The 25,800-nt window shown below is 53.9% G+C and overlaps 4 protein-coding genes across 4 annotated transcripts in view; 1 reads left to right on the plus strand and 3 right to left on the minus strand.

Annotated features, from left to right (window-relative positions):
• MMP24 (matrix metallopeptidase 24) overlaps positions 1–987 on the plus strand; it is a 40,126-nt gene extending 39,139 nt beyond the window's left edge. The window contains exon 9 of the mRNA XM_063114477.1: positions 650–987. Coding sequence (XP_062970547.1) covers positions 650–987 — 338 coding nt within the window. The remainder of the gene's footprint in view (positions 1–649) is intronic.
• Positions 988–2,680: 1,693 nt separating this feature from the next.
• On the minus strand, positions 2,681–4,370 carry MMP24OS (MMP24 opposite strand). The gene is made up of 2 exons (XM_063110011.1): positions 4,225–4,370; positions 2,681–4,149 (listed from the first exon to the last, which is right to left on the minus strand). The coding sequence occupies exon 2, from the start codon at positions 4,144–4,146 to the stop codon at positions 3,973–3,975; it is 174 nt and encodes a 57-aa protein (XP_062966081.1). The 5' UTR covers positions 4,147–4,149; positions 4,225–4,370; the 3' UTR covers positions 2,681–3,972.
• A 464-nt stretch (positions 4,371–4,834) lies between these two features.
• EIF6 (eukaryotic translation initiation factor 6) lies at positions 4,835–9,888 on the minus strand. Its single transcript, XM_063110008.1, has 7 exons — positions 9,782–9,888; positions 9,436–9,554; positions 9,233–9,318; positions 7,088–7,263; positions 6,362–6,538; positions 6,009–6,190; positions 4,835–5,103 (listed from the first exon to the last, which is right to left on the minus strand). Exons 2-7 carry the CDS (start codon positions 9,540–9,542, stop codon positions 5,094–5,096), a joined length of 738 nt encoding a protein of 245 aa, XP_062966078.1. The 5' UTR covers positions 9,543–9,554; positions 9,782–9,888; the 3' UTR covers positions 4,835–5,093.
• An 874-nt stretch (positions 9,889–10,762) lies between these two features.
• Positions 10,763–17,892, minus strand: FAM83C (family with sequence similarity 83 member C). The gene is made up of 4 exons (XM_063099383.1): positions 17,127–17,892; positions 14,725–14,892; positions 14,386–14,510; positions 10,763–13,917 (listed from the first exon to the last, which is right to left on the minus strand). The coding sequence occupies exons 1-4, from the start codon at positions 17,595–17,597 to the stop codon at positions 12,489–12,491; spliced, it is 2,193 nt and encodes a 730-aa protein (XP_062955453.1). The 5' UTR covers positions 17,598–17,892; the 3' UTR covers positions 10,763–12,488.
• Positions 17,893–25,800: the final 7,908 nt, after the last annotated feature.

Genomic DNA, 25,800 nt, shown 5'->3' on the forward strand with positions numbered 1-25,800 from the left:
AGTAATGTATGCCAAGCCAAAAAAAGTCCATAATAGGGGCTGGCCGGTTAGCTCAGTAGATGAGAGCATGGTGTTGATAACACCAAGGTCAAGGGTTTGATCCGTTACTGGCAAGCAGCCAAAAACAAAACAAAACAAAAACATGATAATTGCAGAGAGGTAGCATCTGCTGTCAACAGGAGGGAATCTTACTTCCCTGCCTCCCTTGGCTCAGGCAGGACCTAGACTGAGCTATGGAGACAGTGTTGTCCAAGCCTTAGGTTGGGGGCTTGATCTGACCCACATGAGGGGCCTGTGGGCACAGTGTGATAGAACTGTGACCCCAAGCTGAGAAGGGTCCTGTCCTGATTTTACTTAGAGATCCTCAGTGGTTTCCCAGCACCTTTGAGATGACAGGCAGGCTGCTCCAGACCCTGGGTGCCCCTCTCTGCAGCTGCTTTGTTTCCTGGCTGTGTGTGTCATGTGTCGTACTCCATGATCCAGGCAAGCACTGCACTCCCCCCTGCCAGCACCCAGCAGGCTGCTACCTCCACCCCTCCCACAGATTCCCCTCCTCAGGGCACCCCAGCACGCTGTGCCCTCCCACAGTGGTACAGGGCAGGTGCCTGGAAGTGTCTGGGAGTGATGACGCTGGGCTACATTTCTGCAGATTACACCTACTTCTATAAAGGCCGGGACTACTGGAAGTTTGACAACCAGAAACTGAGCGTGGAGCCAGGCTACCCACGCAGCATCCTGCGTGACTGGATGGGCTGCCACCAGAAGGAGGTGGAGCGGCGCAAGGAGCGGCGGCTGCCCCAGGATGATGTGGACATCATGGTGACCATCAATGACGTGCCGGGCTCCGTGAATGCCGTGGCCGTGGTCATCCCCTGCATCCTGTCCCTCTGCATCCTGGTGCTGGTCTACACCATCTTCCAGTTCAAGAACAAGGCAGGTCCTCAGCCTGTCACCTACTATAAGCGGCCAGTCCAGGAGTGGGTGTGAGCAGCCCAGAGCCCTTTCTGTCCACTCGGTCTGGCCAGCCAGGCCCTTCCTCACCAGGGTCTGAGGGGCAGCTCTGGCCACTGCCCACCGGGGCCAGCAGGGCCCTAGGCCAGGGTCGTACAGCTGAAGTGGTAGGTGCATTGGCCTAGGCTGAGCGTGGGGCAGGGAGTGATGGGGGCTGTGCCCCAGGGTGGGTGTCTGGCACCCAGATGCCAGCCTTCTGTCCTGGATAAACTACTCTCTACTCAAGGGAGTAGGCCGGACCCCATCAGGAGGCAGGGACCATGCCAGGAGGAGCACCTGTGGTCACTGCATCCTGTGGTGTCCATGAGACACCACAGCTCCATTCCTGGCTGGGACCCAGCACCCTCTGTGGGAAGCCAGCACTAGCTCTCATCCATCTGGGAGATGCCACAAGTCCCAGTCCCCTTTTGCCAACACCTGCTGGTCAGATGTCCCCCCATCCCACCCCACTGTCCTCCAAGGCTACAGGACCCCTGCTGCCGACACAGTGGGCAACAAGCCTGGGTTTCCTCTGCTAGCACAGCAGATCCCTCAGGAAACCTGCTTCTCTTGTCAGTGTCTCCTCCAAGACCCAGGATTAGGGTCACATGCTGCAGGCAGGACTGTAGCCCAGCTGGGTCTCACAAGGACCCAGCTGTCACATCGTGAATATTTAAATGTCCTGTCACTACTGTTTAAAGTCCCATTTTGCAAAGGCTGCTTGAGGCTTTAGATGAACTAGAGGTGACTGTCTTGGCAATGAGGCCCACGTGGTGGCTCGCCCCCAGGCGATAAGGACCAAGGTGCTGCTAAGGCCACTCTAGCGCCCTGACACCCCAGTACCTGGGCCCTGCTCAAAAGGCTAAAGAGCTGGGACAGAAGCTGACCCCATTTCTGGAGGTGGATTCAACTTTGTGACCGTCCTTCACGCACCCCTCTCCCCACTCCCAGCCCTGCTCCAGCCTGTCACTTGTGGCCTGGGGGCTCAGCCTGACTAGTTAGGTGAAGCAGAGATGGCACCAGGGACAACTGTCATGGCCTCAGAGTGGGGGGCCCAGGGCAGACTTTGGAAGTGCTCAGTGCCCATACCCCTGAGACTGACTCAGTCTCTCAGCCCGGAACCATCTTCCCGCATTGCTCTTTGGACAAGGGCATCCCCAACTGGTAGCAGCCCCAAGCCTAGAGGTCTCCCTTTTTGACCTTCTCGAGCCTACCCTTCTCCGTCTCTGGCAGGAGTTCCTAGGGCTCAGCTTGCCTTGCTGCAGTCCAGCAGCAGCAGCCCTGCTTGTCACTGAGGAGCCCTAGGCAAGACCAGTGGGTTCAGTGATGCCCACTGGCTCTCTGCCAAAGCCAAAAAGAGGTGTCAGCCACTCTTCAGGGTGCTGGCAGGGTCTCAGATGCCACCCCAGCCCTTTGCGCCTACATGGGCCTTGTTCCCACCCTGTGGCCTCTGGGCCTTGGGTCGGCTTACCCTGTAGCACAGACAGGGACTCCTGCTGCCCTGGGAGCTGTCCTGGGCAAAACCTCTTGTCCCAGAGGCACCTATGTGGGCCCACTGTGTCCCCTGTCATCATCATCCTGTTTTTTCTCATTTTGGCCAAGGGCAGGCTCCCTGGGGCAGGCAGGGAACAACTGCAGAGATATTAGTGATTCATAGGTTTGTACAGTGTTTTATACTTTGCAAAGCACTTTATTAGCTCACACCTGTCCACTCACATGAAACTCTTGCAGGCCCTGGGAGGCCAAGGATCATTCTCACCGTGCCCTCATAGGAAGCACAGAGAGGTTCTGTTACTTGCCCAGGCCATCCAGTGGGCTGGCTGGGCCCTGTGTCTCATCTGTGGGCTCCTCTAGGGTCTGAGATGAGAAGTGTCTCCTCTATCCATCTTTTCCTGGCCTCCCTTCTCCCTTCCTCATTCCTCCCCACTCCTCAGGTTGGTGCTCTCACTTCTTGAAAGCTCTAGGCCCCGCGCCCCCCAGGCTCCCTGTTGGCTCCTGGTACTACCTAGGCCAGCTGAGAAAGAGCAGGAGATGAAGGCAGGCAGCCCAGGCTGCAGATGTGAGGGATGCGGGGCCGGGCCCAGAGGGCTCAGCCTAGAGGCTTCCAATCTCAGATTCTCCTGCCTGTGGTCATCATCTGTGTGTCCATCACCCCAGGACAGGGCAGACAGAGGGGCAAAGTACTGGGGGTCCCAGAGCCCAGCTTCCCCTCAGCCTGGGGGATACCACAACATTTCAGTGTCAGTCACATTTTAAACTGATCAGCCTTTGTATAATGTTTTTTAAATCATTTCTAAATAAAACAGAAATACATAGTTTGTCGTTTTCCTGGGATATGGGAACAAAGATCAGGTTCTAACAGTGGCCTTAAGAAGCTTTGGGGTGTCTGGGAGCTGCCCAAAACATCTCATATGCCAGACCAGCAATCAGACGTCCTCTCCAAAAGGCTGGCCTTGGAGGTCCAATGTTACTGGGGTCCCTGGACTACAGCCTGATGATGCCTCGTTGGGATCCAGGATGAGGGAGAAACCCCCCTCAGAAGTATGGGGAGGGTCCCTGTGGCAAGGACTTCTCTGAAGTCAAGGTACATGGTGCCACGAACTGGGACAAAGGCAAGAGCTCAGTTCTCAGCAATAAGGACAGACGAGATCAGGAGCTCAGCAGCCTTGGGGTCTTGCCAGGAGGCCTGGCCTGGCTTGGCTCTGGAAGCCAGTGAAAGGTTGGGGTTGACCCAGACAGCTGGAGAAGGGGATGCGGCTGAGCATGAAGGTGTGAGCTGGGTTTGGGTGCAAGTTGGGGCCGACTCGGTGCCCCATGGCGAGGTGACGGGGTTGACCTCTTCCCATTCTCTGCAGTCTGCAGGACGCCGGGGATGCGGGGGTGGGGGGAACGTGAAGAGCGGAGACAAGGACCTGGGTTCTCGGCCGGGCCGAAGCGGACAAGAACGCCATGGGCCAGCGGGATCCTCCGGCGGCGGCCGAGTCAGTACCAGGAGGTGCAAGCGATGAGGAAGCGCACGTCGTCCAGCGGCCCCCACGGGCTAGGCTCGGGCTCGGGCCGGGGTTGGGGCTGCTCCGGGCCCTCCGGTGCCGGTGCTGCAGGCTGGGGCTGCGCCGACTCCGGGGCGCCCTGGCCGCCGCTCAGCTGAGCCCCCATGGTCTGCGGGGGAGAAGCCCTTCAGGTCTGGGGTCAGTGATACACAGCCCCGGGCCCGTGCCCCCGTCCCGCCCTCACCTCACGCAGCCTGGGCGACAGATCTCCTAGGTCCCACCGCAGGCGCCGGGAGGAGCCGCCCCGTGACGCCACCGCGCAGTGACCTCGCCCTCTGACGCCAGAGCGGAAACGAGGGATTTGGCCCGGGAGCGGAGCCCAATGGAATGCTACAGCCCAACCCCGCCCCCGCGCCGACGCCCCGCCCCACGCCCAGCCTGGCGACTGACGGCGCTACCCCGCCACACTTCCGCGCGCAACCTGGGAAGGGCCGCAGCCAGCCCAGCAACCTCCATCCCCCTTAGGTCAGAAGGGCCAAGACTGCTCTTAAGCCTGGTGTCCCAGAGCTCTTACAGTGTTCCCCACCCCCGGCCCAGGGGAGAGCTGGAACAGTCTCATCCTTTCAAGGCCACAGAGGAGGAGGCAGAAGATAGGTGGAAAATGTGAGAGCTGTGGAGAGTGCTGTGCTTCTTGCCCTAGATGAAGCCTCCCATCCTGATGATGATGGAGAAGGTTGGGTGGGTGGTGTGGGCGCGCGGGGGGGCGGTTATCCATATACACCCAATCTTCCCAAGACCTGGCACAACTGAGGGGGAGAGGGCTTGAGCACAGACTGAGGCCCCTGAACACCACATTTAGAGTGGCCAGACACAGCTGCCCTTTAATGGTGTGGCAGGACCTTCAGCCAGGGACTGACAGACAGCACAGCATGGGAGGTTCTGCAGTAACAATAGATTCGGGAGGTGGGCACAGGTAAAGAAGGGCTGGGCACCCAGCCCCTTGGTCCGTGAGCTCTCTACCACCTTCCTGTCAGCAGCCAGTAGACTGGGTGGGGTGTGGAGAAGGAGCCAAAGTCCAGAACCAGGAGCCCACGGAACAGCATGGAAGGTGACTCAGGTGAGGCTGAAGAGAGAAGAAGGAGCATTGTCAGTAGCTCTTTCATAGAGCACAGCTCACCCTCCATTCTCAGAGTGCTGGCCCCCACCCTCCCCCCTGCACCTCTGTTCTAGCTCAGCTCTGAAGGGCCACACTCAGAGGTCCCTGGCCCCACCGTGGTTCCAGATTTGACTGCATCCCACAAGTCACAGTCCAGTCTAGAATTCTCGATGCTTAAAGACTAAAGTAACTTTTCCTACTCAGGTAGGTCAACTGGCTAAACAATTTTTTTTTTTTTTCCAACAGGCCAGTTCAGGGATCCAAATCCTTGACCTTGGTAACTGGCCAGCCCCTAACCAATTTATTCAAACTGTTAATGATCATAAACCAGCCTCAGAGGGCAAGTCCATCAAACATTACAGAAGGGAACAAGGGGGCTCAGCAAGGGAAAGGGACATGCCCAGACCACAGGTCCCCCAGTGGCAGGGCTGGGACCAGAACTTTGGCCTCCTTCTCCACAACTCTCTCTTCTAAACACGAAAGGCCACAATACCAGGCTGATAAACAGATCTGCTCAGTAAGGATTAAGTAAAAACATTCTTCCTGGAGGTGATAATCATGTGCCTGATTATCAAACTAAACTACCTATTTCTAACTGCCTACCTGACAACTTCATTGTGAGGTCTCATGGGAACGTCAAACTCAGTGTGTCCAAAAATCCAAGGAGGCTAGTGAGTTTTGTCTTTTTCCAATACCCATTTCTTTATCTTACCTAACGGCGTAAGCTAAGGCCACAAAAACAATGTTGACCAGTGCTGGTGACTAGGCAATTCTGCCTGACTCACCCATTATAGGTGGCATCTTCTTCCCCTACCCTCAAAAGGCAAAGTGAGCCCCTGCCCTGGGCAGAAGAGAAGAGAGGCCCCAGATACCTGTCAATGAGGGAATCCCGCATGCTGGTGGCAATGGTGCTAGGCTGTGCTTCATTCAGCTTGAAGACACTCTCCACCACTGACAGCTCTGTGCTGGTTGTGTCCAGGCCACAGAAGGCACACCAGTCATTCACCACCATCCCAGCAGCAATCACTTCACTGCCTCGGTTCACAGTGCCTGCCTGCCAAGGGATGAGCCCAGTGTGGGTCATGGCATCAACAGCCAAAGTCTCTCCCCTCCATGATGAGGACTCCCCCCAAACCCTACTCCCTGACCTGCAGCCCACTCCCAAACACTGGGCAAGGAGATCTGCCTCAGCAGGAGACAGGCATCAGAAGACAACAATGCTTACCACAAGGGGGACCTGAAGAAGAGAGGACAGCTCATCTTGGTCTTCAATTGAAGTCTTGGGATGCACCAGCCCTCCCTGATTGCTGAAGACACAGTAGCTTCCTACTAGCACCTGGTCAGCCACTGTCTGTCTGAAGACTTCCACCTTGAGCACGTCAGCCAAGATTTCTTCTGTCTCCTGTCAGCCAAAGGTACTGTGCTCTGGGCCCAGAACTTGCAGACCAAAGAATCAGGGGCTATCCATGCCCAGAACCACACCGGGCTTGGCTCCCTGAGCCCCCCATTTCTCTCTTATGTAGCCGCATATGGAAGCCTCATCCAGAGAAAGGAGGGGGTACAGCTTAAAGCAGAGTCTAGGCCAGCTCTGGAGCCCCTAATATTCAGGCATGCCCTGAATAGCCAGAGGTTGGATTCCTTTTCACCCTTTTCCCTCTCATCCATACTCAAGATCAACTGTCAATCTTCTACCCTGGCCCAGGCTATGGGACTGGATGGGTAAATTCTCCCCAATCCTGAAGGACTAATACCCTCCCTAGCTTCTTTCTGACACTGACCAACACCATGGAAGGCCTCTTTTACCACTGTTCCAAGAGTGCCTGAAATTCAAAAGCCCAGATATAAAAGAAACCATAAGAGATACCCCTAATTTCTGCCTGTTAGGCAAGAACAGTGGCTAACCACTAACTAAGATGATCCTGTGACTCCAGGCCAAGGTGGGCTGCCTCACCCTGTCCAGGTCTGGATGGACCAAGGCCACATAGTCATTGCAGGTGGTGACGTTGCCCAGGGCTGATAGCCGCTCCTCCACCCGCCGGATCTGCACTGAGTCTGGGAGGCAGTTGCGAATGTGCTGCAGCTCCTGGTCGGTGGTGTTGTTGGGCACCAAGAGGCCATGCCTGTTCCCTAGAAAGACCCAAATTGGAGGGTTGGGAAAAAATGGGCCATGAATACATAAGATGCCTGCTGAGCCCTGGAGGCTGAGGATACATCCCAGCCCAACCCAATTGGCATTCCCAGAAAACCCTTAGGCCCAGACCCCAGCCCTCCAACCCACTGATCCATACAATTCCCAAGGGGCCAGGAGTCACACTGGGCAAGCCAGAGAAGGCCCAAGAGTATGTCCCAACAAATCTTGCCTGCTTCACCATCATCTATTTGGGGGAGCAGAATTACCAGGAAGGGCTCTTGGCATTAGTTGTACATTTTGCTACTAAAAAATTAGCTAACACTACACACCTAGCAGAATGGTTAAAATTTTAAAAAGACTACTAATACCAAATGTTGGCAAAGATATATGGAGCAACTGAAACTCGTATACTCTGATAGAAGTGTAAATTGGTCAACCACTTCAGATAACTATGTGGCATCACCTACTATAATGAATAGTCACATAACCTGTGGCTCTGCCATTCCCTCATAGGTATTATATAACCAATAGAGTTACACACGTTTACTAAAAAATACAGCGTCACTATTCCTAATAGACCAAAGTGAAAACTACCCAAACACACACTGTCAATAGAATGGATGAATACATTGTGGTACACTTACACAAAACATACCAAACGGCAACAATAATAAATAAACTACAATTATGTTGTGACAACTATGGCTAAACCTCTGCCTGTTCTTTTTTTTTTGTTCTGACCGGTAAGGGGATTGCAACCCTCCGCACGGTGAGGTCCGCACCTCGCTCAGCCAGTGAGCGCACCAGCCATCCCTATATAGGATCCGAACCCGCGGCGTCAGCGCTCCCAGCGCCACACTCTCCCGAGTGAGCCATGGGGCCAGCCCGACCTCTGCCTATTCTTGCAATGCCACAACTCTGAATTTCTGAACTGAGTTGCTTCCATCATAAAATACACTAAGACCCAGGATAAATTCTCTCTTGTTACATCAGAACTTGCTTCAAGTCCTAAGGGCATGGTTAGAAATCAGGGTGTTTTAACTGAATAATAAAATACTTAGGGGCCAGCCCGTGGCTCACTCGGGAGAGTGTGGTGCTGATAACACCAAGGCCACGGGTTCGGATCCCATATAGGGATGGCCGGTTAGCTCACTGGGGTGAGCGTGGTGCTGACACCACCAAGTCAAGGGTTAAGATCCCCTTACTGGTCATCTTTAAAAAAAATAATAAAAAACAAATAAATAAATAAATAAAATACTTAGAGGTAACCAGGCTTAAGAGTAAAAAAGAACAAAAATTTTAAGTAAAGGAACAGACTCCTATATGACCCCAAGAGACAGAACTAAGAAACAAGAGGCGGCAGTAACAGAAGAGAGACCCAGCTTAAAGAAAGGATCAATGGCCAGAGTCAACAGTGTTGCGAGGTAGTTCCCCCCTACCTGAGGGATGTCACTCAGAGACGTGGTAAAGGGAACTTAAGATTTAAAGGTAACTAAATAGGATGATCTGGAATCTTGGCTAGTCGTTTTACAGAGGCAAAAATGGATGCTCAGAAAGAGGAAGCAACTTGCCCATAGTCAGTGACAGGAGAGATTCAAATCCTTCTCCAAGCTAGGTGTGGAACCTGGTGAGTCACTTAGGCTCTCTGACGCTCAGCTTACTCATCAGTAAAATTAGGCCAGTAATTCCTACCTTCCAGTGTCTTTGTGAAGAAGGAATGAGAACAAAGTGAAAGCACTTAATATTTTTTTGTTATTACTATTATCCAGAAGCCTTTGCCAGAGGTTGCCCCTGGTCAGCTGACACTCAGACTGGATTCTACCCAACCCTGAAAGATTCTGTAGTCCCCAAAGATAATGGATGAAAGCCTGGAAATTCCTAAGTCAGTCCAGGTCCCCTCCAGGAGTATGACTAATGGGGTTTGGAGGCTCTACTCCCTCCCCTGGCGTCCCTCATCTGCCTTACCCACACACATGCGCCCGATGATGCGGCAGCCGGCGATGGACGCGTGCACCACGGGGATGGTATCGGCGAGCTCGCCCTCGAACACACTGTAGAGACATGGACTCGGTGGGCATGAGGCTAAGGGGTCGGTGTCCGAACTCTGCCGGAGCTCCGACTCTAGGCACTCCTCCCCGCCACCGCAAGCCCCGGGGCTCCCACCGCACCTGTAGAAGTTCTCTGATCCTCCAATGGCCACCAGGCAGTAGGTGTTGGTGAGTTTGGCAAAGCAGCCGATCTCACAGTTGTTCTCGAACGACGCTCGGACCGCCATGAGGCCTGGGGGCTGCGGGGCCGGAAGTTCAGGGCCGGCGGATCCTCTCCCGGCCTCGGGTCTCCCTCCCGGCCTCGGCCTTCAGGCCCCGCCGCGACCCCGCCCCTCTCAGCCCTTCGGCACTCGAGTTCCTCCCACGGGCCCCTCCTGGCTTCTCCGGCCCTGAATCCTCCGGACCCCACCCCTCCCGACCCGGGGCCCAGAACTGACCCTTCTGGGATCCCCTTACACCAGCTCACCAAGTAAACGCAACCACCACACGCGACAGCACGCCCTTCGCCTCCCTCAATGTTTCAGTTTCCGCCTCGGACCAGGAAGACTTCCGGAAGAGCCCAGCGCGCCCAGCCACGCATGCAGCCCCTCTAGCTCCAGCCCTGGGAGGACTCTATGGTCTCAAATGGTCAAGGCCGCCCCGCCCCGCCCCGCCCCCAGCTCGCTTGCATTTATTCATTCATTATTCATTCGGGAGCTTTACAGACGTTACTGTCTACCTAGACCTGCGGCTGGTCGGATGTGAGGCGTGAGGGAGAGGAGGAGCCAGGAGTGTCTAGCAGAAGATGGGTTGATAATGGAGGTATTTACTGAAATGAAGCCGGAGGACGAAGGGCAGGTTCGGGGAAGGTGATGAGTCCAGCTTTGCCAAGCGGGACAGAAGTCCGGATCTAAAGCCCAGAGGGAGGGGGAGTGAAGGGCAGAAGAATGAGATTTGGGGCTGAAGCCTGGGGTGGATGAGGTCACCCAGGGAGGGGGTGTCCAGGAGGGAGAAGTGAGACCAGTACAAAGAGGATGGAGAAGGAAGGGCGGCCAGAGAAGTAGTGGAAACCAGGCTGATGGATGACGCAGAGTCCTAGGGAGAGATTGGAGGAAAAGGGGTCCGGGGCGGGCTGACTGGCTTCCACGATGTGCTTCTCGCACATGCTCTATCACTCAGCAGCCAACTTCTGTCCCCCAGATAATGGTGTCGGCCAAAGGTCCTGCTCTCGTGGACAGGATGAATTTGGCCCACATTTTGTGGAATCTCCAAAAGCCCCAGGGTCTCTCAGAATGTCACAGTGAAAGCAGAGGGGGCTTTGAGTCCTGGTCTCCCCTAAGCAGTCCTTTGGCCATTGCCTCCTTCAGGGGGCGCTCCATAATTGTCCTGAATGGTGCTCTTCCCCTGTCCCCACCGAGCAGTTCCATAACTCCACATTCTACATGATACACCACGCTGCTTCTGGGTCATAGCCATGTCTGCCTTTATTGATTTGTATCACATAAACTGTCCCAGGCAGGTGGCGAGCTCAGGAAGAAGGCCCGCACCTGTCACAGCCTGTGCTTTAAGAGACACTCAGAAGATGATGTGTGTACATGCACCTGGGTGTCCACATGCTCTATTCGTCCTCCCCAGTTCACCTGAGACACTCACTCAGTCCTCTCTTGGGTGTCTCTTCACCTGGTTCCCTCCACCAGGAATTTCTTTAACTCTGTCTTCCATCTGCCTAAAACCTCCCCATCCTTCAAGGCCTGCCTCAAAGGCTACCTCCTCTAAGAAACTTTCCTGACCACCCTACTGTCTCCACCACTCTCTGCCCTTTGTTTTCTGTTACCCTCTGTCACTGGTTAGCCTTTAACTTGATACAGCTCTGTCTTGTTCTCCAATTGCTTATGCATTTAATCCTTGTCCCCCAGGGTCTGAGTCTGGCTCACTTGTCAGCCCTGTGGTAAGCCCAGCGCAGGGCTGGGAACACACACCGCTTAGGTTCAAGAAGATACTGGTTGGGGTATGTGTGCGTGCGTGTGCACGCGTTTTGCATATTTATGGTTTGTGGAGCCGAGGGGGTCTATGGTGTGCACTGAATCCATGTATTTTATATAGCCATTTATTTAGCCAAATGACATTTACTGAGTACCTACAACTAAAATTCCGAGTGTTTTGGTTTATCACATGGACCTATGTATACGATGGTACTTCAAAAGTTCATGGAAAAATAGAATTGAAGGAAAATATGGGGCTGGCCAGTTAGCTCTGTTGGTTAGAGCACATTGTTGATAACACCAAGGTCAAGAGTTCAGATCCCCATACCAGCCAGCCGCCAAACAAACAAAAAGATAACACGAATCTTTCTATTAACTTTTTGAAGTACACCTGTACTTACTGTGTGTGTCTATGGGTGTGCAGTTTGTGGGTATGTACCCTGTCACTGTGCTCTGTATATTGTATGGGCATTTGGGGCATCTCTGTAATACACGTACTTTGTGTGCATGGGGACACGAGATGTAGATATTGTGTCACGTCTGTGCAAAAAAACACAATCTTTAGAGCCAGAAAGACACAGGTCTGATTCTCTGTTCTGCCATTTACTTGGATCTGACTCCAAGTAAATCATCCACACTCTCGGGGCCTCAGCTTCCACATTTATAAAAAGGGAGTGAGAAGTAATTCCTATTATCCCACAGTGATACACCTACAAGAGGTTCCTCTTGTAGGATTGTGTGAGGATGAGGGATGGGAGGAAGTAACTGGTGCGAAGTGCCCAGCGTGTGTGTGTGTGTGTGTGTGTGTGTGTGTGACCTTGGCTTCTAGGCAACCCCCTGTGTGTGTGTGTGTGTGTGTGTGTGTGACCTTGGCTTCTAGGCAACCCCGTGTGTGTGTGTGACCTTGGCTTCTAGGCAACCCCCTGTGTGTGTGTGTGTGTGTGTGTGTGTGTGTGTGTGTGTGTGTGTGTGTGACCTTGGCTTCTAGGCAACCCCGTGTGTGTGTGTGTGTGTGTGTGTGTGTGTGTGACCTTGGCTTCTAGGCAACCGTGTGTGTGTGTGTGTGTGTGTGTGTGTGTGTGTGTGTGTGTGTGTGTGTGTGTGTGTGTGTGTGTGTGTGTGTGTGTGTGACCTTGGCTTCTAGGCAACCCCCTCCCCAGAGTCTGGGACCTGAGCAAGTCCAGAGTCTCAGTGGATGGAGGAGGGACCTGTCTAGGACTCAAAGCGACTTCGGAGCAGCTTGAACTTGGACTTGTTGTACTTAGTGATGAGGTCCAGTTTGCTGTGGCCCAGGGTCAGCCGTTTCTCTTCCCCAAACAGCTCGTTGCTACTACCATTGCGATGGCGACTTGTGGGGCCAGGCTCAGGTCCCTGCCTGGCAGCCTGCAACTGATGATACTTGGTGATGAGGTCCAGCTTGCTGTGGCCCAGAGTCAGCCGCTTCTCATCCCCAGAGCCCACTCGTGCCATGTGAGCAGGGCTTGGCCCTGGGAGACCACTGGGCCCAGGCCCATCACTCCGGAATGGGCCGAACTTTGTGATGAGGTCCAGCTGGCTGTGGCCCAGGGTCTGCCGTCGCTCATCTGGACCCTGTTTGCCAGGCCTGGCTGAGGAGATGGCTTCACGGGGCACTCTGGAGCCCCGGGCCTTGGGGTACTGTGCCAGGAGGTCCAGTTGGCCATGGCTATGGTTTGGGGACAGCCTCCTGTCCTCTTGGCCCTGATCAACAGGTCTGAGGGAACCTGACTCAGGGGCACGCCCAGCATTCTGGGCCTGGGGCAGGAGATCCAACTGGCTGTCACTCCGGCTTGGGGACAACCTCCTGTCCTCTGGGACCTGTTCACCAGGCCGAAGGGAGCCTGAGTTGGGAGTAACCCCAGATCCAGGGTCTCCTGCTTCTCGGGCTCTAGCGAAGGGGACAAGGAGGTCCAGCTGGCCATGGCTCTGATGCAGAGATGCCTTCTTCTCCTCCACCATCTCCAGGACTGTGCCAGGTACCTGGCGACCTCGTGGCAGGCTGGGCTCCTGGCTTCCTGGGAGCCCATTCTCTGGGAGCCGGGGCAAAGCTGGGACACCCCGGGGGAAATGGAGGAGGGGGTGATGGCAGGGGAGCAGAGGTGACCCCACTGCCAAGGCCAAGGGGCTGGCGCTATTGTGGTTGAGGGCAGGGGAGGATTGGCACCATGGGGATGCCCCCAGCTTGCTCAGGTTGGCCCTGTAAGGCCCAGGAGGGGAGCCATGGTTAGGGTCTGGCAACTGGCGTTGCAGGGAGGGCTGGCCACTGGCCTCGAAGCGGGCAGGGCCTAGAGACGAGGACCCCATACCCATGTCACTGCAGCCACCACCTCTTGGTAGAGCAAGGTAGGAGGAGTGGCCCATGAGAGGTGAGCGCTTGATGCTGCTGAGGCTGGTGCTGGAGGGTGAGGAGGATGTGGGGCTTGGGATGCCAGGCCTGAAGGCCAGGGCCACTGGGGGAGGATGCGGTGCCCAGGCAGACTGTGGATCCTCACTGCCACAGAAGCCCTCCACAGGTCGTGACTCAGCATACAGGCAGCGGAACTCACGATCAAAGTCTTCCACAATGCGGCCTCTCAGCTGCAGCACCATGCTAGTGTGGGCCTGGCTGCAAAGCCAGGTGAAGCTGGGGGCAGAGGGTCAGGGTCAGGAGGCAAAGTGTGGGACCCTGGGGGCTTGGCAGGAGTCATCACCAGGGATGCATACCCAGAAACTAGACCAAAACTCCCCCACCGGGAGGACTCCCAGGGAGGGGAGCCAAGCTCTGACTCCAGAATCTGTGCTCGTCCTAGCCCTGCTTAGTGGACTCAGACACATGGCTGCCCACCTCAGGGCCTCAACTTCCCCATCTGTAAAATGGACCAGGGGTGAGTTTCCTGAAGTCCCTCCAGTTCCAATGTGCTATAGTTATTTTCTATGCCAGGGGTTCCCCATGCTGTCCCCTCAGCCCTGCACAATGCCTGGCACACGGCAGGTGCTCAGTATCTGTTTGAAGGAATGACAGGAGGAACGTTCAAAGCTGCCAGATCCAAGGTTCACTTGCCAGCCAGTGGCACCGCCCCAAACCCCCCTCCCCTTCACTGCACTCGCTCACCTGTAGCTTCCTGCCACCACCTGCTCACAGTCCACAATGACGAACTTCTCCAGGGCCTGTCCGGTGAAGCGGCGGCCTGCCTTGCTGCAGTATGTGTCCCCACATGTGCTCCGCACACGCATGTTCTGGGCCAAGGGAGGAGGTAAGTTGGGGGATGACCTTGAGAAACTGGAGCTCAAGCCATGTCTATGCCCCATGGGGTCTCTGACCCCCAACAGCTAAGGGAACCCAGTCCCCCACTCCTACTGACCTCCAATGCTCACTGGCCATCCAAATGGCTCTTCTGCCCTCCCTGACTCCCCAGCCCACTCCTGGTTACTGTCCCTGGTCCTCACTGACCAGCAGGTGCCCCCCATTGAGGTCCATCTTGTAGCACATCTCCAGGAAGTGCCTCAGGTGCTCCTGGGCCAGAAGCAGGTAGACAGGGACACCACGCCGGCTCGAGGCCTCCATGAGGTCACACAGAAGCTCCATGTCAGTGAATATGTCCATCACAACAGCCACCACCTAGTAGAGGAAGGGAAAGTTTAGCCCCACCCAGGGCACTGCCCACATCCAGCCTAACAAGGGGCAGGGGCCAGGGTCCCAGGAAAAGAGCACTGGACTGAAAATCAGAAGGGCTTTTAGCAATGACCTAGACCAGGGGTTCTTAACTTAGGCACAGGGAGATCTGTCTTGAACCCCTAGTTATTTGGAAGTATACATTTTTCTCTGGACAGAGTGTTTATCTGGCATCAGAGTCTCAAGATGTCTGTGATCAACTGCACTAGTCCAAAGCTCCACTCTACACTGAGGCCCAGAGGGCTGCAGGATCAGACGCAGAACTCAGACCCTGCTTCTCAGGCTAGTTCCTCACACTCTCCCCACTAACTCCAGCCTTAGCTCTTGCCCAGGGCTAGAGTCTGGCTCTGTCTGAGGCTTCCCTCTCAAGGGTTAGAGCTGCAAGCCAGTTACTGGGGTCTTCAATGCCCTTTCCCAACCCTGCCTCAGTTTCCCTGTGGAGCTAGAGGTATGACACCTCACACTCACAGACTCTCTTACTTCCACTCATGCCAAGTAGAACCAAGTTTTCTGCTCAGAGCTAGGCTTCTCTCACCATATAAAGGGCTGCTTCAGAGAGGCCCCTGAAAACTCCCCTGGCCCCTCCAAGTCCCCACTGCCCCTTCCTGCCATTGCACACATCTGCTGTGAGAATGTCCCCTCCCAGGCAGAGCCGAGGCAGGCGGTACAGAGCACAGTGCTCCAGTTCTGGAGTCTGGAGCCCAAATGGAACTGGGTTCAAATCTGGACTCTGCTATTCTCCAGTCATAGGGCTTTGGGCAAGTCACTTTGCCTCTGGGAGCCTCAACTTCCTCATCTGTTAAATGAAGATAATGATAGCTACATCTCAGAGTTATGGGGAATTAAATGTGAAAATGCTCAACACACAACAGAAGCTCAGTAACTGCTCCTTTCCTGCTGCCTTCTTAACAAATGCAGGCAGTGGGCCTCAGGGAAAGGAAGTCCTTCCCGAGGTCACTCAGAGTTAGTGAGAACGCAGAGCGGGAGCTTGGGTCCTGGCCCAGGCGTAGAGGGTGTAAATGGGGCGGGGAGGGTGAGGAGGCAAGGCACTGGGGATGCCCTAGTCCACAGCACAGGGCTGGGGGAACAAGGACAGGCAGGGAAGGGTGAGGAGGCAAGGCACTGGGGATGCCCTAGTCCACAGCACAGGGCTGGGGGAACAAGGACAGGCAGGGAAGATCAAAGAGGCAGGGTGATGACGACAGCAACAGCCTCACTAATAACCCCATTCCCGATGCCAATCGGGCCTGGCCCTCCCCTGCCTGGGGCATGGGCAGGCTGGCCAGGGAGGCTCTGTAGGTGCCAGTAGATCCCGGTATCCTGGCTCCTGATCTCTGCAGCAGGAGCCTAACCCTACCTCCAATCCGCCAGGGGTCATCTTATCCATTCCTCTGCCTCCTGAGTGAGAGGCCAGGGCTCTAGGAGTAAAACTATGCTCCTGTGTGGCTGGAGTCTTTGCAGGCGCTGAACACCCCGCCTACTCTCAATTCTCTCTCTCCTGAGCCCCTGCCCCCATCGCTGAGCCCGGCAGCCTCCACTCCTTCTTCCTCCTGGGTGCCCAGCTAAAAGCCCAGCCTGAAGGCCATGCCAAGGCCGTGCACCCGTGCCTCTCCCCTGCTTCAGGCCCAGTTGGAGATGCAGTGCGGGAGGGTGAAGTGCAGCTGGGGATGCGGGCAACAAGCAGGGCTGTGACTGCAGCCCAGGACTTGAGTCAGAAACCCCTCCTCTCGGACTGGACCTCCCTGGTCAGGTCCCAACACCTTTCTGGCCTCAGTTTCTTGCTCTGTAAGTCAAGGCTGAGGGCAGATGTTCTCCAAGGTTAGGGTTAGTTTGGGGATCATAAAACTTTCTGAGAATCTAATGAAGGCCATGGACCATCTCCAAGAAAGATGCAATGAAGACCCCTCCCTGCAAAATGCACAACTTCACATAGGAGGTCTATGGAGTCCCTGAGACCCATGTCCTGTTCTACGCATGTACATAATGTTCTTGAGTGCCAAGGGGTTACCAAGGCAAATAAAGCACATGCCCACCCTCTAGGAGCTTGTGATCTAATAGAGACCAGAGGTTCTAGTTCGAATTCTGCCCCTAAGTTGCTGTGTGGCCTTGGGCTGGTCTTTTTCCCTCTGGGCCCGTTTCCACATCTGTGAAAAGGATGTCTGAAGAGAAGCGGCTCTTACCGTGCGGGCCTGGCTGAAGAGGAAGCGCAGCAGGTCCTTGATGTTCCTGGCCTTGTCCCTCTGGAAGTGGACCACAGCCTGGGTGGGGCTGAAGCCCGTTGCCTGTGGAACCTCGGGCCAGCCCAGGTCCAGGTCCGGGGGATCTATGTCGGAAGCCATGGGGAAGTAAGTGCCTGAGGTGACTTCGGAGAGCAGGCTGAGGCGGTCAGGCCCCAAGGCCTCTGGCCCCTGGGCCTCGCCAAGCTCGGGGCCCCCACGCACATGGCTGGTCATGTAGTCCACGTCCAGGGCGCTCAGGAAGGGCAGCTCCCTCTCCTCAGAGATGACCCGCAGGTAGGCAGCCTCGCCCCGCTCCAGGAGGGCGTCAGCCGCCAGCCGGGCCGCCTCACTGTGCCTTAGCACCAGCGGCGAGCTCTCCCGCCACCAGGGCCGCTTCAGCTCCTCCACCCGGCCCCGCAGGGGTCCTGCCATGCCCTGAACTCCAAGGCCTGCAGGCCCTAGGCCTCCAAACGTGACTGCCCACCCAGCTGCATCACCTGCCAGCAGGCTCCATGCCTGCACCCTGGGCTGGCTGCAGCAGGAAGAAAACACCAGCAGAACCACCTCCTGCCTGCCTGCCCCACATGTGGCAGGGCCCCCAAACCGTTGCCACCCTAAGTCAGAGCCACGCTCCGCCCCATTGCCCCTGGCCTCTGGAACCTGTCAGGTCAGCCCCACCTGTCTGCCTGCTGTTGGGACTCGCCTGCCCAGGGAAGCAGCAGTGCCAGGCCCTTAGCACACACTCCTGCCTCCCTCCCTACCCATCCTTCCCCGCCCCACCCCACCCCAGCAAAGCCGCCCCATCCCCACTGGGCTCCAAGCAAGTGTCCAAACCCTGACATCCCAGGGACCCATGGAGGTTGGATTACAGTCCAGAGGGGCCCAAGCCTGCTCAGGGATACACACACCTATGCATGCATGCTCTGGGGTGGATAAATGACTCAAGACACCCAGGAAAAGACATGAACACACAAGCAGATATGCTGTCTGACATACTGACAATTGACCAACACACAGACATGGGTTACGGGCTGACACACGCAGACCGCACATTTTGGTCAAGCCCACTCATGTGAAATGACCCCAAAACTTATTTTGAGTCTGGCCATAACTCCAAACATACCATGATAGACAGCGCATGCCATGGCCCACATGCACACAGGCCCTAAATAACAACTGAATGGAGTATTACACAGAAGTGCCAAGGACAGCCATATCTATCTGCCCCCCATCCAGGCCTCTCTTTGCTCCAATAATCGCCCCGCCACTCTCCACCATTACAACTCACAACCCCCCTCCCCGTCCCCACCCAGTTCTGAGCCTATCCTCTAAGTATCTAGAGCAGGGGCTGTCACCCTGGCCCCCAAGAATGGCCAGGAAGTGTTATTGCAACTCCCCCAGGCTCCACCCACCTGAGGTTCTGATCCAGAAGGTCTGAGTAGGCTTCTGGAGCTAGCCTTTTTAACAAGTGCCCCAGTGCACCTGGGGCAGTGGGTTGAGGCCCACCCCTGAAACATGGTGTTCCAGATGGCTGCATTTTCAACACCCTCAACTCCAGGATGTTCTTGGCGTGGTGAGGACCCGGACCCCAGTCTTCCTCCTCTCCTCCAGGTTGAGTATTTTAATGGTTGAAGAAGGCTGTTTCAATGGATGGGTGGACACACTGCAAGGGCAGGATGCAAATAGGGCAGGCAAGTTTCTGATCTCTGCCCCAACAAGGGTGGAAGTCCCAGAGCTTGTAGGGTCTGTCCTCAGGACTATGGGTGACAGGCTTTGCTCTGGAGAAGGAGGTCAGCTGATGGCAGCTGCAGCTGGGGAGGCAGGCCAGGCAGAAGTGGTTACCACCTTTCTACAGAGGGATGAGGTCCCGTGAGGACAGAGGGAAGAGCAGGAGAGCTAAAGCCACGTCTTCCAACCCTGTTCAGTGTTGACTGCACTTGGTTTATCTGGGATCATGTCCAGAGCACAGGTTCTCTGCATCCATGGAGCCTTGCATGGGCCCAACCCACGAGTGGGGGTGTGGGGTAGGATTTAGAGATTTCCAGAGTCAAGCTGGACCCTGGGACCAAAGATGAGTGGGGCTGGGACTGTGCCTTTAAGTACCCCAGAAGTGAGGGGCCCAGGGGCAGAGTAATAGGCCAGGCGCTGAAATGCTGGGCCATCTCATCCCAGGTGCAGGGGCAGAAACAAGCACCAGGCCCTCTGAGGAGGCCCTTCCCTGGGGGTGGGGAGGCTGCGAGGGGCAGGTGGTTGGGTAAACAAAGCCAGACCATGGGAGGGTAATGAGCTGTGCGGGAGTGAGGTGGCAGGGCCCTCATTAGGGCCTTATCTCCAGATTTGTTTCAAGGGAAGAAGCAGAGCCTTATCTGGGTGGCAGAAGCACCCCTGGGAGGGAGGCAGCATGTTTGTGTGTCACTGAGTTAATTGTCTTTAGCCCTCAGTGTGTGTACGTCTACCTCATGGTACATATTTTTGGATCTCTATTACTTTTAATTATGGTAAAATAAACATAAAACTTGCCATTTTAACCTCTTTTTGGGGGGGGGGGGCTGGCCAGTACAGGGATTCAAACCCATGACCTTGGGGTTATAAAGCTGTGCTCTAACCAACCGAGCTAAATGGCCAGCTCCCATATTAGCCATTTTTAAGTGTACAGTTCAGTGGCATTAAGTACATTCACGCTGTTGTGCAACCCTCAGCACCATCCATCTCCAGAGCTCTTTTCATTCTGCAAAACTAAGTCTGTACCCACTAAACTCCAAGTCCCCATTTCCCCCTCTCCCCAGCTCCTAGCACCCACCATTCTACTTTGTCTCTATGAATGTGACTACTCCAGGTACCTCATATAAATGGAATGATACAGCATTTTTTTTTGTGACCAACTTATTTCACTTAGCACAATGTCTTCAAGGTTCACCCATGTTGTGGCATGTGTCAGAATTTCCTTTATAAGGCTGAATTACATTCCACTGTATGTATGTACCACATTTTGCTTATCCATTCATCCACTGAAATACACTTGGGTTGCTCCCACCTTTTGGTTATTATAAATAATGCTACTTGAACATTGTGTACAAATTTTGCTCTGTATTTTTGTGTACTTCCCCTCCAGGCCCAAGTTTGTACGGGACTCGATTTTGTAAGTAAAAAAACCACTGAATATTGCCAATTTCATGTGGTTCAACTAAATACATGTACATATACCCATGCACAACTGTACCTGTGCATGTATGTACATGTACCTACTGTCTGTGATGTTCGTGTGCCTACTTGGTTGTCTTTAAGTATTTAGCTGCATGTTAGTGTATATGTGCCTGTATGTGCTGGTCTGTGTGCAGATGTATTTGTGTACATTAGTGTCTGGGCTGGGGGTAGTCCTTGACCCTAACTCTGGATTGCAGTACTGGGTGTGTATACAGGGAGCTCAACTGAGAGGGGCAGGGTGGGAAGACTGAGTTGAAGGGAAAAGGATTCCAGCTGATTTCAACATCCTAATAATAGCATGGAAATCAAATAAAATTCCCCAGGGCTGCAGGACTGGCTGCACTTCCCTGTGGGCTGAGTAGGTAAAGGGCAAGGGGAGGGTAGACAGGTGAATCCTGGCCTTGGGGCAGGGCATAGGGGTGGTGGCCCAGGGTGAGGGGGCCATAGAGACAGACCCAAGCCAGTCCTTGGCTTCAGTGTGTGGGGCACAGGCCCCTTAATGACTGTTATTAAGAGGAACGAAAATATTTCCTGTCCAGGAGGTGTGTCAGGCATCTGCCTGGCATGGCTTGGCCATCCCGGGGGTCATTTATCCTTGTCTGTCATCTCATAAGCCGAGTGGTGCCTGGGCAGGTGACTGTCATGTGGGGGTGGCAGGAGCAGAGGCTGGGCTGCAGCCCTCCAGCTGCAGGCCGCTCTGATGCCAACACTACCACACACTTTTGCCTTGTCACCTCTAGGTCAGGGGAGACAGGGGTCCAGTGCAGGAGCAGCTGGGCCAGTAGGGGAGCCAGAGTGCACCCAAATCTCTTGACACAAGAGCTAGAGACACAAGGGGACAAGTGGGGAGGCATCCCAGAGGCTGGCTTGAGCTGAGTAGTAAAGGATGGGAAGGATTTCAAGAGGTGCAGAGGGCAAGCAGGGCATTCTGGCTGCAGGAGGAGGGCAAGGCCATGCCACAAAAAGGAGGTGGGGGCTGGGTGCAGGGAAAGGTGCTGCCAGGAAGGCTGTCTGTCAGAAGCATGAGGGCCATGCGAAGGTGCTGGGCTCTTACCTTAAAGATGACAGGCAGAGGTTGAGAAGAATCCAGAGCGGAGTTTAGAATAATTTAGGTAGGAAGAAGCCCTGAGGGGGAGAGTGACCCAAAGAACAGCCTCCCAGAGACAACCCAAATGGGGGTGGTTCACAGTTCACTGAGTACCACACGGGTCTTCAGGAGGTCATTGCTCTGAGTTCTGATTGCATCCTGATACCCCAAGGGCTGGGCCTAACCAGGGGCTGTGGTTGTGCTACTGGACTGAGTCTGACCCCCTGGTTGGAACACTGGCCCTGCCATTTAAAGGGTGAGCTGAACAATCACAACTTCTCTGAGTCACAGTAGCTTAATCTGTAAATTGGGACCAACAGCACCTCCTTCACCAGGTTGTTGTGAGGAATGAATGGGCTAATCTATGTCAAGTGACTGAGAGAAGCTGTAGTAGCTCAGTTCATGCTGAATTCCAGAGCTTTTCCAGCTGTGAAGGGGCAGGAGCTCAGTGAAGGCCTGAAGACAAATGAAGCAGCCACCAGAGGTCTTCCAGTCCCTTCTAGACCAAAGGCTGCCCCTGGGCCATGTCAGTGGACTGTGGCTGCTCACTCCCACTGCTGCCTCTGAGATCTGGCCTCATTCCACCCCAGCTCACAGGAGGCAAGGTCCTCTCTCCACTCTGCACACATATGCACACAGATGAACACCAACACCCTTCTCCAGCACACTGCACAAGGAATGAGAATTTTGGCATTCATTTAGGAAAGGTGGCTTCATCTGGGTCTAGACACTGATCATGGGGTCTCACCTACATCTTTCCCTCCCCCCACTCCATGCATCCATCCACCTCATCCCATCCGATGGGGGAGTCTTGTGCCCACTTCTCATGTCTCAATAGGGGAGGGAATTCCCACTCCACTCTCTGGGAGGGGAAGTGTAAGAGGAACACTCCCTCTTTTGTGTCCTTGCTCCCCACTTCCTTCCCAAGGCAGGACTGACCTCTGACTGGTAGCTTAGCAAGAAGCTGAAGTCTGGTCTTCTGGAGTTTTTTTTTTTTTTTTTTTTTGGTTCTGCTGTAGGCAAAGGTAACACATTCTTCATTTATATATCTACATGGTAAACTTACAGAGGAGGTCCTGCCCCTGCAAGGCAGAGGTCTGCCCTTTTGGGGGAGGGCAGGATGTTCAATTTGGGGAAAATATTAGCAAGTCCATTTGGTCAGAGAGCAAAAGCTACATTCTCCCATCAACTTTATTAGTAATACTGGTCAACCCAATGTTTGATGTCCGTCAGTCTGTCTCGTGTCTTACTGTCTTATTTCTCAATTCATTCTGAACTTGGGAGGAGAAGAGAGAGGTATTATCTACCGACCCCTTAAGCCCCCGTTGTTGATGCAGCCACCTCTCTGGACCTATCCCATCCCTCTCCCTCTGTCCATCAATCCACCTAACATGGGTTTAATGCCTACTTTGGGCCACCACTTGGATCCCAAAGATGAGTAAGAGTTCATCTCTGCCCTAGAGGAATTCACAGTTTAGTGGGGAAGGCAGACTCATAAATTATAAACCATAGATTAAGCTGAGGTATAAACCAAGTGCTTGGAGTTTAGAGCTCATGAACCCATTCTGGAACCTCAGAGGAACCATATCCCTACCCCTCACCCTCTCAACCAGCATACAGCCCTGTGGCAGACTCTTTTTCCCAGACAGTGACCTGAGAGGTGAAAGAGCTGCTTCTGGCTGCAGAGAGAGAGAGAGAAAGAGGAAGAGGAGCAGGCCAGCACAGGCCTATGAGTTCTGTTTCCCGACTTTGAAACTGGGAGTGAGGCTTCTCAGGGCCTCATCCTCCCACCTGTCACATGACATGGCTGGGCTGGAGGTCTCTAAGTGCCTTCCAGTGCAGATGCTGTAGACATCAGAGGTCGGTGCTTGGAGACTCCCTTCCTGGAGATTCCCCAGCCAGGAGTTCCAGGATCTTTTTTGTTTGTCCTTCCCTCAACAGAGGGGAGGGGGCCCTTGTCCTGGAGCTGGGTCTGGGTCTAGGTTCACTAACATGGCTCAAGGAAAATCTCCTTGAAGCCACAGAAAACCTTTGATGGGTGGTTAGCACTGGGGCAGGGGTGAGTGGGGAAGAGAGTCATGGCCAGGGACCGGTCTGGCCTACCCCTCTCTAACCAAACCTGGTGGATGTGGTAAGCAAGGCGTGGTGGATACAGTGGGGAAAAGGCTAGAACCTTTTCTGGATGGAACCAGGGCAGAAAGTACAAGAGGGCTGCTCCCAGGGGAAGAGTTCAAACACTTTGGGACTGTCACGTTCTCTGCCCACACACTTGCCAGCTCGCCTTCCCTCCCTCTTCACCCCAATGGCTGATAAACTCTAGAATCCCTGTGCATTGAGACCAGCTGGCATTAGCTCTCCTTTCCTTCTCAGCCCTCACCTCAGGGATCTCTTGTCCTGTCCTCCCAATCTCTGGTCTCAGGAAAGTGTTCCCTCCTCCCCGCTAAAGCCAGACCCTTGTTCTCAAGACCAGGCTTCAATTTCCAGAGGGATATAATCATAATAAAGATACTCAACTTCATGGGGAGGGTCCTACTCTCTCTCCACTAGGTGCTTTACATTTAATCTGATTACTCCCCATCCCCTCACATATCTCCAGCGTTTTCCTGAAAACCCCTTAGTTTTTACCCGCTCTCTTAACTCCTGTCTTTTCCCCATTTCTTCTCAGCTAGGAACCTCTCAAGATACCAACAGATGCTGCCATAACCTGCCTTCTTAAGTTTTTGCAATCTGTATCCTCTCAAAAATCCTATTCCTAGAATACTCCAAAGCCCTTAAGCCTCACCCACTCACTCCTTGGCCCCTACTCTCTGCAGCATTCTACACTGTCTCCTTCTTCTGAAGCTCTCTTCTCCCCTGGTTTCCATTCCACATTCTACTTTCTGTGCTGGTTCCTGCTCTTCCTACCACCCTCCTATGAACGCTTCCTCCCATCCCTAACCCAGCCCCAGGGCTATAGACCCTCACCTCTGGGAGCGCATCCAGTTTCATGATTTCAAGTGTCCCTTCTATACCCAAGACAAGGCCAATGTCCCCTCAGTCCCAATTACCCCTGAGGTCAAGTCCTGCCCCATGCCCTTATCTAAAGTCCATCTTATGACAGACTGGCTGCCTATACAGACACAACCAAGCTGCATCAAAAGTAATGGAGCAGGGATCAGAAGACATGAGACCGTGAAGCTGAGCTACAGAGTTACTTGCCCCAGTAAGTCTTTCTCTTCAGTGGACCAGTTTTCCTACTTCATGATGGGGACAACAACCCCTGCCCTCTTAGCTCATAGCATGCTGTAGTTATCACTTAAAAATAAAAAACAAAAAACACAACACAAAGAGGATTCTTCTTTTGCAGCTCCATCTTCTGCCAGACATGGCCATCCCCCAGCCCCAGGAGAGCTTTGTGACTGCTCCCTTTCTTTAGGTTCCACAAAAATAGGGCATCACGTCCTGGTGAGTTTTTTCTCTGAAATGTCTCTGGGGTTTGAGCTTCCCACTGAATTCCTATTATCACCCCAAGGACCTCAAGCCTAGATGGACAGACTACCTTCCTGACTGCGCTGATCCATCCTGTGTACCGCTGTGTCTCTCCACTCCCATCACACGACAGTCCTTACCAAGAATGCTCGGTGGCCCTGTTGCCCATCAGATGACATGTATCCAGGCTACCACCATTCATGGCACCACCTGATCTCTGCAACTTCTCTTCCCTTAGCAGCTGACTCAACTGGTCCACTTGAGTCTGAAGAGCTTCCTGCCATGTTTTCACTTGGGCAGCTCCTCACTTCCTGTTTTTCTTTCCACTCTACCTAAACCTTGCCCATTCTTTAAGTCATAACTGCCCTTAAGGCTTTTCTGATTTCTAACCCCCTTATGATTTTTCCAGTTGGTGTGTGTATGTGCACACACAAGCCCATGAGGCTAGAATACTGCTTTAGGTTTCTTTTTAACTTTAGCATGACTGCTCCTTTCTCCATGTAGAACTCCCTTTAGAGAACTGAAAGCAGTGGACTTGGGTGTCAGACCACCTGAGCCTACATTCAGAGTAAACCTGGGCCTACCTGATCTTCAGGTTCCCTCAGCTGTAATAAGAGCATAATAATACTTACTTCACTGGATTTTCACTGAGAATCCAATGAGATAAGAGAAAACACGAAGCATGTCTGGTACAGAACAGAGACTCAATACCGGCTGAAGGGTAGCCTGGGCTCACAGCTTGTTGTAAGAAATAGCAATGATTTATTATTTTTAAATGTTTGGGTAAAACTGAAGCCTTAGGGGCACTATTCACTACATTGGTCAGTGTTTCTCATTTGAAAACCTCTATTACATATTCTTCTCTGAAGAGTAAGG

This window comes from Cynocephalus volans, chromosome 1 (genome assembly GCF_027409185.1).
Source record: "Cynocephalus volans isolate mCynVol1 chromosome 1, mCynVol1.pri, whole genome shotgun sequence".
Lineage (NCBI taxonomy): Eukaryota > Metazoa > Chordata > Mammalia > Dermoptera > Cynocephalidae > Cynocephalus > Cynocephalus volans.

What these genes read in the sequence shown, in the direction of transcription:
- MMP24OS (XM_063110011.1), bottom strand. Translation starts at nt 4,146, where the DNA reads ATGGGGGCTCAGCTGAGCGGCGGCCAGGGCGCCCCGGAGTCGGCGCAG.
- FAM83C (XM_063099383.1), bottom strand. Translation starts at nt 17,597, where the DNA reads ATGGCAGGACCCCTGCGGGGCCGGGTGGAGGAGCTGAAGCGGCCCTGG. An exon ending in TCTTCAGCCAGGCCCGCACG is followed by an intron (nt 14,893 to 17,126) that starts GTAAGAGCCGCT and finishes TTCCTCTACTAG; the next exon opens with GTGGTGGCTGTTGTGATGGA. An exon ending in TCAATGGGGGGCACCTGCTG is followed by an intron (nt 14,511 to 14,724) that starts GTCAGTGAGGAC and finishes CCCTTGGCCCAG; the next exon opens with AACATGCGTGTGCGGAGCAC.
- EIF6 (XM_063110008.1), bottom strand. Translation starts at nt 9,542, where the DNA reads ATGGCGGTCCGAGCGTCGTTCGAGAACAACTGTGAGATCGGCTGCTTT. An exon ending in CATCGGGCGCATGTGTGTGG is followed by an intron (nt 7,264 to 9,232) that starts GTAAGGCAGATG and finishes GGGTCTTTCTAG; the next exon opens with GGAACAGGCATGGCCTCTTG. An exon ending in TTCTTCAGGTCCCCCTTGTG is followed by an intron (nt 6,191 to 6,361) that starts GTAAGCATTGTT and finishes ATCCCTTGGCAG; the next exon opens with GCAGGCACTGTGAACCGAGG.